General features: G+C 40.9%; 1 protein-coding gene across 2 annotated transcripts in view; it reads left to right on the top strand.

Moving 5' to 3' along the window:
• COMMD1 (copper metabolism domain containing 1) overlaps window positions 1–12653 on the top strand; it is an 81147-nt gene that overhangs the window by 27153 nt on the left and 41341 nt on the right. Inside the window, exon 3 of one of the 2 annotated variants that reach the window (XM_067294669.1) lies at window positions 1931–1991. The exons of the other annotated variant lie outside the window; for it this stretch is intronic. Within the exon in view, the coding sequence (XP_067150770.1) occupies window positions 1931–1991 (61 nt within the window). The remainder of the gene's footprint in view (window positions 1–1930; window positions 1992–12653) is intronic. 2 annotated transcript variants of the gene reach the window in all.

Below are 12653 nucleotides of genomic sequence, written 5' to 3'. Positions count from 1 at the left end.
CAGATTTCTTAGAAATAAAAAATCTAATATTTGCTAGTTCTAACTGTATTTTGATCGTTGCTTTAAACTCTTGACAGTGAGATAAATATTTTCTGATGAAAAGATGTATTAGATGGAGTCGTCCTTTGCCAGTGCAAGAACTTACAGATACTGGAAAAGTCGGAACTGCCAGCTCAGAATTTACCTTAGGTATATTGCACTTCCTCTCTGCCAATGGCTGGATCCAGACCCTGATAATTCAGAGAAAATCAGGTGGGGAAAGAATTCATAAAAAACATAGGCCATAGTGTGCTGTATGAGGGAGGTAAAATGCTATTAGAATTTTGGAGGTCACAAGGTTACGCTCAATCAAATTTTGGTTGTGTGACTGTGAAGTTTTAATTCTCTTGCTGCTTTGGGAAAGAAAGAAATAGGTCCCATAGCAAACTTTTGAGAGACCAAGCACCATTCTGACGTGTTAACTTTGTGTATTCTGCACAAATTTAGTTCAAAATTTGTATTAACTATGCTATAAACAAATGATAAGCCAAATTCACCCAAATTCACAAATATTAAAATTGAACGTGCTTTCACAGTGTAATAAAAATCTTAGGATTTAGCTTCTGTAAATCTCCTTACTTTGCTAGGATTACAGGCTGAATACCGTTGAGGATCTGTTGGTGTTTTGCACATTTTTATAAGCACAAGTCTGTGAAAGGCAGCTGGATTCCATAGGTTATGGTTATTTCCAGTAAAAGCTTCCACTGCTGAAGAAAGATCCGATTAGGAAAATGTCATGAGCAAATTCATGCTATAGGGAGGAGGGATCGTGCCTGTGCTTGCTTCTGCCTCGGAAAGTGAGGTATAAACACTGCAGGTCAGATTGCTTCATAGCTATTGCTGAAAATCGCTTCAGATAATGGAGTTGCAGTCCTTTTTGTGTAGGATGTATTCTGAAAAGACAGATCTTCTTTGGTAGTATATCGGTGTGGGCATCAGAGATGCTTATTGAGATTAAAAGGCAGTTCTGGGTACCCGAATTGCAAAATAAGGGTGGTTTGGCCTGCAAAGAGGAAGGAAGAACAACAGCAAAGCGTTTCTCCTTTTCAGCCTTAATCCATTTTAAGGTCTGTAGCTATTAACATTATAGGAACTATTGTTCCTGTCAAAAATTGGAAAGTACAGTCATTTAGAACCTAAATCGAGCAACTTCACTGCAAAAAGCTTAATAGTTTATGTGATTAAAAATATAAAACTGAATAAGTAGTAGAAGTTAGTGAAAAAATCATCTTAGTGACCAAGACGAATGTAATCACTTAAGCTTTTGTTCACCTTGAAAATTTATGTATTAGTGGGAGTGGTTACATAACGGTACAGTGAAAAGCAAATAAAAACCATAAAGGGCAATAGGTCACTCAGTACAAAGAAAACTAGAACACAGTTGATTTATTTAACTTGGTTATTTCCTTAATACTCTATGCTGTACTCTTGGTAGTCCTTTGCTTCATCAGTTCAATTTTTGTCAACACCTCCTGAAAGCAAAGTTAAATTTGAACCAGATCAGAACCTTATTTTTTGTGGTTGTTGGGTTTTTTAAGTATGGTATGCTACAGATTTAAAAGTATTAAATTCAGATGTTGGTTAAATAGCTGTCCCACTTGAACTGTCCCATTTGCACATTGTATGTTTAACTATATTTGGTTGACTACCTCACCTGATCATCCTAGACAAAGGAAGGAATGTTTCTAAAGTTGAGTAACTGTTGCTATGCTGCAATTAGTTGTACTAAGTTTCCATCCTTGTTTACTTGCTCAAGGTGTGTATATACACTTGCACACACACGCACACTCCTACATACACACATTCTTTGTCAACTGTTTTTACTGTGCAACTGGATCTCTTCAAGTAGTTACACAGAATGATTTAAGTGAGACTCACGTATTTTTGACAGTTACAGAGCTGGGGGTGCTGCAGTGAGAATTCAGGATTATTTGAAGGTGTGCTGTATGAAGGTAGGATGCTGCCTATTTACTGCCTTGCAACCGCCTAAATTCAGATTCGGTCTCTGAAATCTGAGTTGTTTTTACCCTTCTCAGAAGCTGTATTGAAGTCTTGTATGTACATTCAAGTGAGAGGCAAACAGCCTTGCATACATTAAAAGAGGGAGTTTGCCATCTGCTACATAAATTGTGCAATCAACAAATATTTTGCAATCTATCCTTCTTGTGCAGTTGATAAAATGTTGCATAGCTTTGATGAAACACTGTCCAAAATGATCTCTTGCAGCCTTGGAATACAACTAAAATAAGTATGAGAAGGGTGGCAATTGGGTTTGACAGACCTGACTGTTGAAAACCATCTTCAGCAAATTCATTTCACCACATGGCTACACCTTTTCCTGGAACTTGTGCTGCACATTTCCAACCTGACTGGAAGGACCAGTTCTTCCTTCTCTTCCTTACCTTCCCCTGCCTGCTCACTGCTTTTCTTGGAAGGCCTTTCCCTGTTTCTACCAGATACATTGACCCTAGAGTTGGTTGGTGCTCCTTTGGCCCTGCACCCTGAGCTAGCGCCCCTTGGTTCTTGTTCTGCCTCCCACATTGAAAGCATTTCTGCAGCTTTGCAACATTTTCTTTGCTAGGATGGTCCTGCAGCGTTGGCACAGAAGTCTTCAAGGCTCAGCTGGATGAAACCCTGGCTAACCCGATCTCATGTTGATGATAGTCCTGCTGTGAGCAGGATGTTGGCCTGGAGACTTCTAGACATCTCTGCCAACCCACATTTCCATGAGTCTATGATCTCAAAGATAATGTAACTACAAAGTTGGCTAAAGTCACAGCAGTCAGACATATGGCCAGGGTCTCTGCCGTGACAGGCCCAAGCGTTTGGTCCACAAACTTTCAGGTGAAATGGATGGTTCGATGCTCTTTGTTTAATCTAGTCACCATATGCATTTTGGTTTTTCTATTTATGGAACCTAGTACAGAAGTTTGAGCCAGCAAGTGTTTCGGTTGCTTTTGTACTTTATGCTTCAGTTCAATCTGAATGCTTCAACTTTCAGGTCTTGAATCTTGAATTCAGCATCAGCAGTCTGAGAGCCATGTTTGGGATCTGTGGCAGGGAATATTGTGTTGGGGGGTGGGGGGGAACTCAGGGCATTTAAGGAAAACATATTCCAGAGGTTGGAAGCATGAGTCTGGAAGCAGGAGATGGCTGGTGAACTTCAAAGCCAACACAGCTCTGGCTCTGTTTTCTAATAAGAAGGGTTCCCATGTAACTAATGAGCTTAGAGGATGGTTATGAGTTTCTTCCCATACTTCCTTATCGTTTTGCACTACTTGGGTAATTTAGAGCCCATAAATTGTGTAACCTCCTGCCCCATCACCCAGTGAATTGTTGGGTTTGAGGCAGGTTGGCAGAGCACTTTACATGCAAACCTTGCACTATTGCTGTCCCGTAAGTAATCACAGACGATTCCACAATACACCAGATTTCCTTTCCCCTCTTTCCCCCTGCCAGACATGGAGCTATGTAGAGATAGATTGCAGAAATGCAAGTTAATATGTTGCATTTGCACAAAATGCCACATGCAGGCTGGCACCATTGGATGCATGTAACATGACCCTGCTCTTAAAAGGCTCCTGCGTGCTTCAGTCCTCCATTGGGGAAGTGGCCCGGCCTGGGCCACTGCCGGAGTTTAAAACAGCAGTTCTGCATTCCCTGCGTTTACCAGCCAACTAGAGACTTAACCTTGCTGCAGCTAAACAAGGCTTTAATTGCCATGAAACCTGGCTTAAGGCTTGGAAGGATGGCGCTTCCACATATGATGTGGAAGGAACTTGGAGAATTGTAGAAGATGAGATAAAAGTGAAATGGAAGAGATGGACTTAAAAATACCAAGATTTCTTCTTCTTCTTCTTGTGGCTAATACCAAGCCTGGTGCAGTAGGTACAGGGGACCACACTTAGTCCAATGCGACTGACTCCAGGCTTACTAAAAAACAACTTTACTGTGCAAAGATTGTGTGTGTTGGCGGCAGTGTTCCCAACTGTTGAATCCCAGCTGGTGTGATGCCTCCCAGACGTAACTGTAGCGGAGTTAGCAGTCATGTTTGGCACTGACCACCTTTTGAAAAATAAGCAGCCTGCAGTTTCAGCGTGAAAGTCAATGCATGCTGTTTTGTAAAGTAATGTATCTCTTGAAGGGGAAGGTGGTTGAAGGACCAAAAATTAAAATCTTGCCTTTTTTTTTTCCTTAATCAAAGCCAAAAGTTGTTCTTGATCCTTTAAAAAAAAAAAAAAAAAAAGGAGAGAGAGAGAGAGAGAAGAAAGAGGGGGGGAAAAAGCGCCTTCTTTACTAGATAGTCTGTATACAGCAAACCAAAGGGATTTGTTTCTTTTCATCTTAGTTTTTGATCTGCTGGCCATCTCCATTCTTCAGAGCACTTGGAGATCAACATTAACAAGGATTTGTTCTTAGAAAACTCAGCAAAAAAGGACTTGTTATGAACATAAGTGCCCACTGCACTGGCTGACAAAGCATCTTGTTTTTACAGGCCTGGCTGGCCAAGTACATTCAAAATAGTTTTTTTGCCAGCTGGCCAGCCTTCCCACTCTTGACAGTGTGCCACACTGCCACTGAAAAGCCCTCTGGAGATCCTTCCAGGTTTGTCATGGTCTCTCTTGAGATCCATGAATATTAGCATTCAGGGGTGTAAATAACAACAGGTTCTTACTTAATTTGTTTTAATTAGGAAGAGCTGCTGCAGGAAAGGTATCAGAAGATACAAAATTGGAAAGCTGGCCCATGATTGGAGAGAAATCCGGGTAACCTACGCCCTTCTTTGCTGCTTAATCATTTGGATAATCATTATTCTGTGTTACGTATATATTCCTTATAACACCTGGACTCCAGCTTTGGCTGTGCAAGAGTTGATCCGACAAAAAGAATATGTATGCAGTGGTGAACCAAACTCACTGCCGGCTGCATGATTGGACGTGGGTTTCTCTACGTGTTTTGGTTTTTTGAGGGGAAAAGTGAGCCTGTGCCATTTGTTTTGAGCAGCTTGTATGTTATCTGCCAGCAGCTTTGTTTTTTTTCCACATTTATTCACAAATTGGATTCCCATGTGGTGAGGAGGTCTATTAATAAATTGGGCAGCAGAAGGCATGGGCAACAGGAGGAGGCAGTTTGTAGGCACTTCTCTCAGTAAAATCTTTTTATCGAGAAGATAGTTATCATCTAATTTTTAGCAAGTTTTGCCTTTCTGTCCTTCTAGTCATTTCCTTCTGTAGTCATATGTCTCATCCTAGCTAAAAATGAGAAAGATGAAGTCATGTTTGTCTTCCTTTTCTTCCTATCGTTCCCTTCAAAAAAAGAGAAAAAAAAAAAGCTGTACAAAATCTCTAACTGAAAGTTTTCAATTATAGCTGCTGGAACTCGTTAGTATACCAGACCGTCCCTGGCAATCAGCAACTGCACGTTAATGCTGAGGCATTAGGAGTTTCTCGAACAGAAACGTAGTTAATCAGCACGTGAAAGGCTTAAAATACTAGTGCTACCTCTGTGGAAAAGCAAACTCTCCCGTTCTGCACATGTTGTTACTGCTATCAGTGTATAATACTAGCAATGATACCTGGAAACGTCTAGATGCCAGCAAAATATTTTGGGAGCGGTTTATGCCCGTTCTCAGGGGAGTGAATTAAGACTGTAGGAAGCCAGGTTCTTCTTGCAGATGCCCGCTTCCACGCTGTTTGGGTTGGGTGGTGACTGGTGGCCGTTTGCATTGGAGAAGGTCAAACCTCGCATCTCCATCCGCGTGTTCACTTGCCTCATTTATTACTGGCTTTGCCTTGCAAATGCCCCGTAGTACTCTGGTCTTTGCTTCATCATGCAAAAAACATTGGCCAAAAGGAAGGCAATAAATAGAACTGTCACTGAAAATAACGTGTGGATCTTGGAAGTTTTAGGTTACTTTTCTTTTTTTCTTGCAGCAACATTGACCTAGTTCCTGACCTCTGCTACCTGTTCTCACCATTGTGCTCCTCCATTAGTTATGCATTTATGGAGTTGAGAGTGAAATAGCTGAGTTAATCCATCTCAAATTAAAATTTTTTTTGTTCCCTCCTCATCCCCTCCTTTTTTTTTTTTTTCCCCCAAATTATTTTTAATCGGGATCAATTTGTTGAGAGGACAGGGTGAGGGCAGAACTGAGCAAAGAAACTGAGAACTCTTCTGTGCCATTAAAAAATGCTCATTTAAACCTACATGTTTAAAAGATCACTCATTTGAAATACTGGCTAGTGTTCTCATAAAACTGAGAAGGAAAGCAGCTTTCCTTGTGCACTGAGGGTAACCTCTCAGAAGTGCCAGCATTTCTTCAAAGAAAGTAGCTGTCTAATAGAGGTTGAGAGACATGGCTGATGGATGAGTTCAATATTGTAGACTTAATCTGAATAAGTGTGGAAGAAGTATCAGATTCAGAAATGATCTCAAATGGATCTCAAAATTGAAATCTGGTAAGATTACAAAAACAGTGGAATCCTGGTGTTTTCAGTAGCTGGTTTAGTATACTTTGTTTTTAGAATATTTCTCAGCTATGACAGTCGTTAACAGTAAATATGCTTAAAACACTTGTCCTATTATTTTCCCCCATGTTAGGCAGGAAGGGTGGCAAACTGAGTCACAGATTTGGCGAGTAGTCTGGAGCGATACTAGAAATATGACAACAGCAAGGAGTAGAATTGAGTGGCATGTGAGTCCTGACTTAGTCACAGCTTTAACAAATAGTGTTTATTTTCGTGTTATTTTTTGTGGTTACAAGTTGATTGCTGTCAACAATTTTATCAAAATAGCTTTCACTTTTTCCTTGCATGCCGCTGTTTCATTTTTCACCTTTTTGCTTGTTTTGAAAATACTCCTGAGGCAGTGTGTTGAAGCACAAGACTCCCTGTATTTCTCTGAAAGATGATGTTTGGGAGAAGGACGTTGGGTGTGCTTTTGGTTAAGATGTTGTCCTACCTACAGCCTTAAAAGTTTAGGAAATTAGTGCTTTGAATGTAATTCCAAGAACAGGTCCTCTTCATTTAGAAAGAGATTTTTATTTTAATTTACACAAGATACAAAACAACCCTTTGATTTAAAAACCTCTCTAAGTTCTGATTTTGCATAGACCTTGCCATAGCTTTTTTTTTGTCCTTTCAAATTGTCAGTTGCAAAACTCCACAAAGATAATCAGCCATGCAAATCTTCAATATATATTTAGTTCAGCTTGCTGATGTATATTCATTAATATGTTAATAAGACAAGTAAAGCATAATTTAAATTGCATTTGCTTAATTTGGTTAATAAATGCTTGAAATGCAGTTCTACTTTGAAAAGTAACCATAAAAATGATGTATTTTTTTTTTCCTCTTAAGTCAAAAGGAGGGTGTAAAACCTCTTGTTTTAGGGACAAAAGTAAGTCGCTGGTGCTTTTTACCTTGACACTGCACAACCAAAGGACTGATGTGCTAAATTCTAGTCTTCCATGTACACATGGTCAAATTCCTAATGATTTAATTGTAATAAACTGCATCAACAGAAAACTAATGGAGATTATGGCATTGTAATTTGAGCTGTGAAACCATTGTAGGTGGAGTTCGATAGGTATGAGATGGAAAGAACAAAGTTTCCTTGTGTTCGAGTATGGCTGAACTCCACCTGTGCAAATCAATGACATTCTGTCCCTGCGCTTAGTTTGCACTGGCCGAACCAAATGAGATGCTGCCAAATTACTGCTGGAATTAGAAGTTGTTCTCTTGACAGCTTCTGAACCTTGATTGTACATGCAGGGCTGCTAAAATAATTATTTTTAAACCTGTGAAGTGATATTTGAATGCTTACGGACAATAAACTTTAAGTCAATTGATTCCATTTCTATTGAATCACTCTCAAAAGTGGTGTTGTGCTTTAAGTACTATTAAAAAAATTTAATTCCATTTAACCTGTAAATATGCCACAGGGCTTGAGAAAATTAGTTTGATAATGGCTTTTTTAGAATTCAGCCTGGAAGGCAGCATCTTAAAAGAACTCAACATTGAGGAGAGTCTCTAATGTGTCAAGTTACACTAGCCCCACTGGCTTGGTCTGAAGTAATGAGGCATGACAGATCATGAGTGCAGTGCATCATGTTCAGAACCAATAACCCCTTTCAGAAAATTACATTTCTGCTCTAAGCAGTCATTTTGAATTATCTGCAGCTAATTTTAAACTGCCTGCTTTTATGGAAATGGAGCACTTATGTTTCCCAATAAATATCATCGTGATACTTAGAGACTGCTATAAAGTACGACTGCTTGGGTAAGAGCTCAACTCCGATCAAACTTAATTAGGCTGCAACCTGTTTCTGCCTACAAATATCTCGATTATACAATGAGAACAAACACAACACTTGACAGAATTGGCTTTTGTGCTGCTGCTGCTGCTGCTGTGGCAACTTGAAAAAGAGCTGTTGATTCACGTGCTGTCTCCTCTACCAAGGTGCAGGCACAGGCAACAGCATCTTCCTTTATTGTCTCTCTTCTGTCTCTTTCCCCTATAGAAGCAAAGATACTGATTGAATCCAGTAGACTTCTGTGTGTACTAAAATATGTTTTTTTTTCATTGCCGTTGCTGTCCTATGGAGTTTCCATCGCTATTGGCTCAATTCATCTGAGCAGATGAACTACGTGTGCATCTCAGCTAGTCACCCTGGGCTCACTGCAGAGTCCGTGAGAGACACAGGCTGTCTGAGGGGGTGATAGATCTGGTTTTGTTTAGCTGTCTGCACTGGACCATGCCCTAAAAGTGTCCGTTTCCATGGACTGTAAAGGAAAGCTAGTGTTACTAGCTCAGCTGTAGGGACTTCAAGATAGTTGAGAAATCCCACCCTTGTCTGAACTGCATACTAAGTCATGGCATAACCACTCTCCTCAAATGAATAGTATGGATAAAACCTTGTTGCTTTTTTCAGCTCAGGAGGAGAGAGGAGGCCAGCTTTTTCAGCCTTCATTTTCTAGGAAGTGAAAACAGAACAGACAGGCAGCTTCTCCATTTATAGCGGGGGGAGTACTTGAGTGAATGTCATTAAATTCTGTCAGCCAAAGAAATGCTGGCTGCTGGGTGACAAGAGACCTGTATTTGGATTAAATTGAAACTCTCCGAGTAAAGCTAATGCAAGATATAAATTAAAGGATATAGAAAACCTCTTTAAATGTGTCTCTTTTTTCTAAGCCATATTAAGCAAGCATTAAGTTTGCAGAGTGTAAGTACTTACAAGTTTGAACATGCCAAATGCAATGTGTGACAGTTGTGGTACTGATAAGCAATGATCCAAGAGCACAGAAATGTGTTAATTGTGTGAATATTATATGTGACCTAGCCACTTCGGGTCATAACACTGTTCTCTTGAATCAAGCTTAGTGGAGGCTAGGGAAGAATAAACAGAAGGAAGACAATACCCCTAGCTAAGGACAAGGATTTGAAAGACAAAGGACAAACCGATCTCTTTCAAGGACCTTAAGCTCCTGTCTCTGTGAAAAAAGGGAGGCTTGTTTTTCCGGACACGGAGCTTGGAGATCAAAAAGACTCACTAACCTCTGAAGGAGACTTCCTCAAAGCTGCTGGAGGAGAGCTTAGCTGAGGTATTTTGTGGGGTTGGACTGTGCCTGCCAAGTCCCGGCGGCGTTGCCGGTTGTCTAGGAGATGTTCATGTACCAGGATCCTCCTGCAGAAGCCACCTGGTAAGAAAATTGCATGTAGTTATTCTTCATATTTTATTCTAAACCAGATACTTCTGCTCTGAGCAAATAGTACTTTATTTCAAAGGAAGTTTTGGACTTTGCTTCTCCTCAGTCGTTGCTTTTAGAAAGAGCACTTTTACAGTTACAGGTCTAAGGTTGCTACATGAGGGACGGCAACCCAAACTAGGTGGAGAGCAGGAGAATTGCACCACTCCATCCTAATAGCTGATGGGAAGGGTACTTGAAGGAAGATATAGAGGTGCAATGCTGTGCCCCAGACCTGGGATGCAACCTCATTCCTGCCCCTTCGTGTGCATTTCTTGCAACCCCACACGTGCAGGACAACATGCAGAGCTCTGCAAGCTCTCCTAATGCCCAGGGTGGATTTCAACTTGTAGCTTTTTCTTGGGGTGGTGAGCAGGGCCCCAGGCCAGAGGACTGAGTGCTGCAAGGACTTTTACACTCAGTCTGGGTGGGAGAAATGGGCCAGGAGCTTGGATGTGACTTCTAAGGCCACTGTGCTCACGGTGGGCCTGGCTAGTGGTCTCTCTTCCGAAGAAGTGCAAGTGCTTTCGAACAACCCTCTCTCCCCTATCCACGTGAAGGACGGGACTTTCTCCTTCAGACTGGCAGTTGTGACTAGGGCTCTTTCTGTGTTGTCTCACCGGCTTCTCTATTTGGCATTCGCTGCTTTAGCGTGATTCCTGTGCACACTTCTTTTTTTTTCTTTTTTGCGTGCCCTTTGCTTGGCTCTGATCATGTTTGTTTTCTCTCCAGCACAGTCTCTGTTTCATTCAGTGCCCAGAATAAAAGGGGCTTGTTGAAAGCATGCTGCTAAGTAGCTTGTCTTCTTCATTAATTCTCTCTTATTTATTTGACATCCTTTCTAATGCGCTTTGAGTACAAAATCATGAATTTCTTTGTGGTTTACTGTAATAATGTGTATTATTATGGAGACTCCTATGCAAATTGTGTTATTGTCATAAAATTTTCATGCATTAATAATCAGTTATGATAATATTATAATTCCCATTTCAAAGTTACAATCTGAGGAGAGAAAAATCTCAAGTTTCCACTAATTTTGGTGCCCAGTTTGAAAACCCTTCAACCTGAGTTTCCAGAGGGCTTAGCCGTGGCAGTGTAGCCTGAGTACGTTTCTGACTGCATACTTACCACTGTGATGGACGTCAGTCCTTCTGCAAGTCAGGCCCCAGTTGTCTCGGACCAAGCGTTAAGAAAACAGTGAACACACAGCGAGTGACCGCCTGGAAAAATGTTGTTGGAGTGGCGTGCCCACTGTTTCACGGGCTTTACTGCAAAGGCTCGACCCAGTTCTCCAGGGTGTCGTTGAGCTGCTTTAGCCGTAAGATCCTTCTCTGTCTTCCTGCAGTTCCCCGTCTGCTTTGCTCTGCATCTTCCAGCTTCTGCAACAACTGCGTCTGGGCAGCCCTGCAGACCACAGCCTGCTTCACTGCGCAGCCCCGATTCTTTGCTGAGCACTGAATGCAGCAGCGTTTGGTGGAAAAAAAATAGCGCTGGATCTTGTAACTGCAGACTGAGATGCAGTGCATATGCAAAGGGGCATAAGGTTATTTAAGAGTGCCTGGCAACTGCAATTCTGGTGTTTTGTGCATTTTGAGAGTTTTGCTTTGTAGTGTGTATGTTGTTTAACTGTACTTCTTAAGTATAGTTTTTTAAGAATGGGGTTGGAAAGAGTTTCTTAAGACTGGTGTGCAGGAAATCTTGGCTTGGACCTCCTGTATGTACACAAGAACATTTACCTGTGGGCAAATAAGTTTGTTTAATGGTCACATGCAAATAAAGTCAGAACACTCATGATATTCATAAGCCACTGGAGAGAATATTAGTGGGATTCTTTCAGCCAAAGAAAATTTGAGATGGACTAGTTGAGTGTATTGGAACAGAATATTAATATCTCCCTGCCCAAAATCTGGGAAATGGCTTTTTAGCGCTTCTCTTTTCTTTCCCAGTTGTCAGTGCCCTAAATCAAATGCCGCCTCTTATTTGAAGTGGTTTGTCTAGAGACTTATGCTCCATGTATGTGTATATACGTGTGTGTGTGTATGTATACACATATGCATACATATATATATATATAAAAAAAAATCAAGCCTCATCCCTTTCTTACAGTTTTCCTTTTTCCAAATTTGGAATTGCTAAGCAATAATTTTTTATAAATAGTAGAATGTAATCATAGAGTATATTGTCTAGTCAATAAGGTGAATCTATGATTTAACTAAGGGAGTAGGTGATCATGCAGAAAAAAATTAAATTATACTAGTGTATAGCATACACCTATGCTTTTTGAAACCCGTGGGATATATGCAACATGCCCAACTACAACTCAACTGCACACATGAAAGGTGCTGCAATTTTTTTCTTGGCTAAAGTGACTATATGTTTTGCCAGGCTGGAAAACTAGACAGCAAACACATTATAAAACAATTAGTGTTGCACTGTGTTCATCCAATGAAGGGTCTGTCATCTCGACAGGAGAAAAAGGTCATGTTATTTGGAACATCTGTAGAAGATTGTTCAACGTGCAGCAAGCTAACATGCAGGACTTGCTTTTCAGGTACCCTGCTGCTTTTCTAAATATAATACTTTGCTCGAAGAAGATTGCCTGGGCATCAGCTATGATGGATTTGCTGCTCACTAGGGGACAAGGGTCAGTCTGGGAGTGGGAGGCTCTAACACCATTGCCTCGTGACAGCCCAAACCCAAGACCCAGAGAGCGTGCTTGGGCTCTGGCAGGTCTGGGTTGGATAAAGTCTTCAGATGTCTCATTAAATATCAGCTAACCAAAGGATCATGATGTCCTTTTTTTTTCCCCCCCTCTCCACTACTTCATCCTCGTGTCATGCAGAAGCTTTAGATTTACATGATGTCTCC

This window comes from Apteryx mantelli, chromosome 3, assembly GCF_036417845.1.
Source record: "Apteryx mantelli isolate bAptMan1 chromosome 3, bAptMan1.hap1, whole genome shotgun sequence".
Lineage (NCBI taxonomy): Eukaryota > Metazoa > Chordata > Aves > Apterygiformes > Apterygidae > Apteryx > Apteryx mantelli.
The sequence above is the reverse complement of the archived record's forward strand: the minus strand, read 5'-3'. Positions and strand labels throughout refer to the sequence as shown.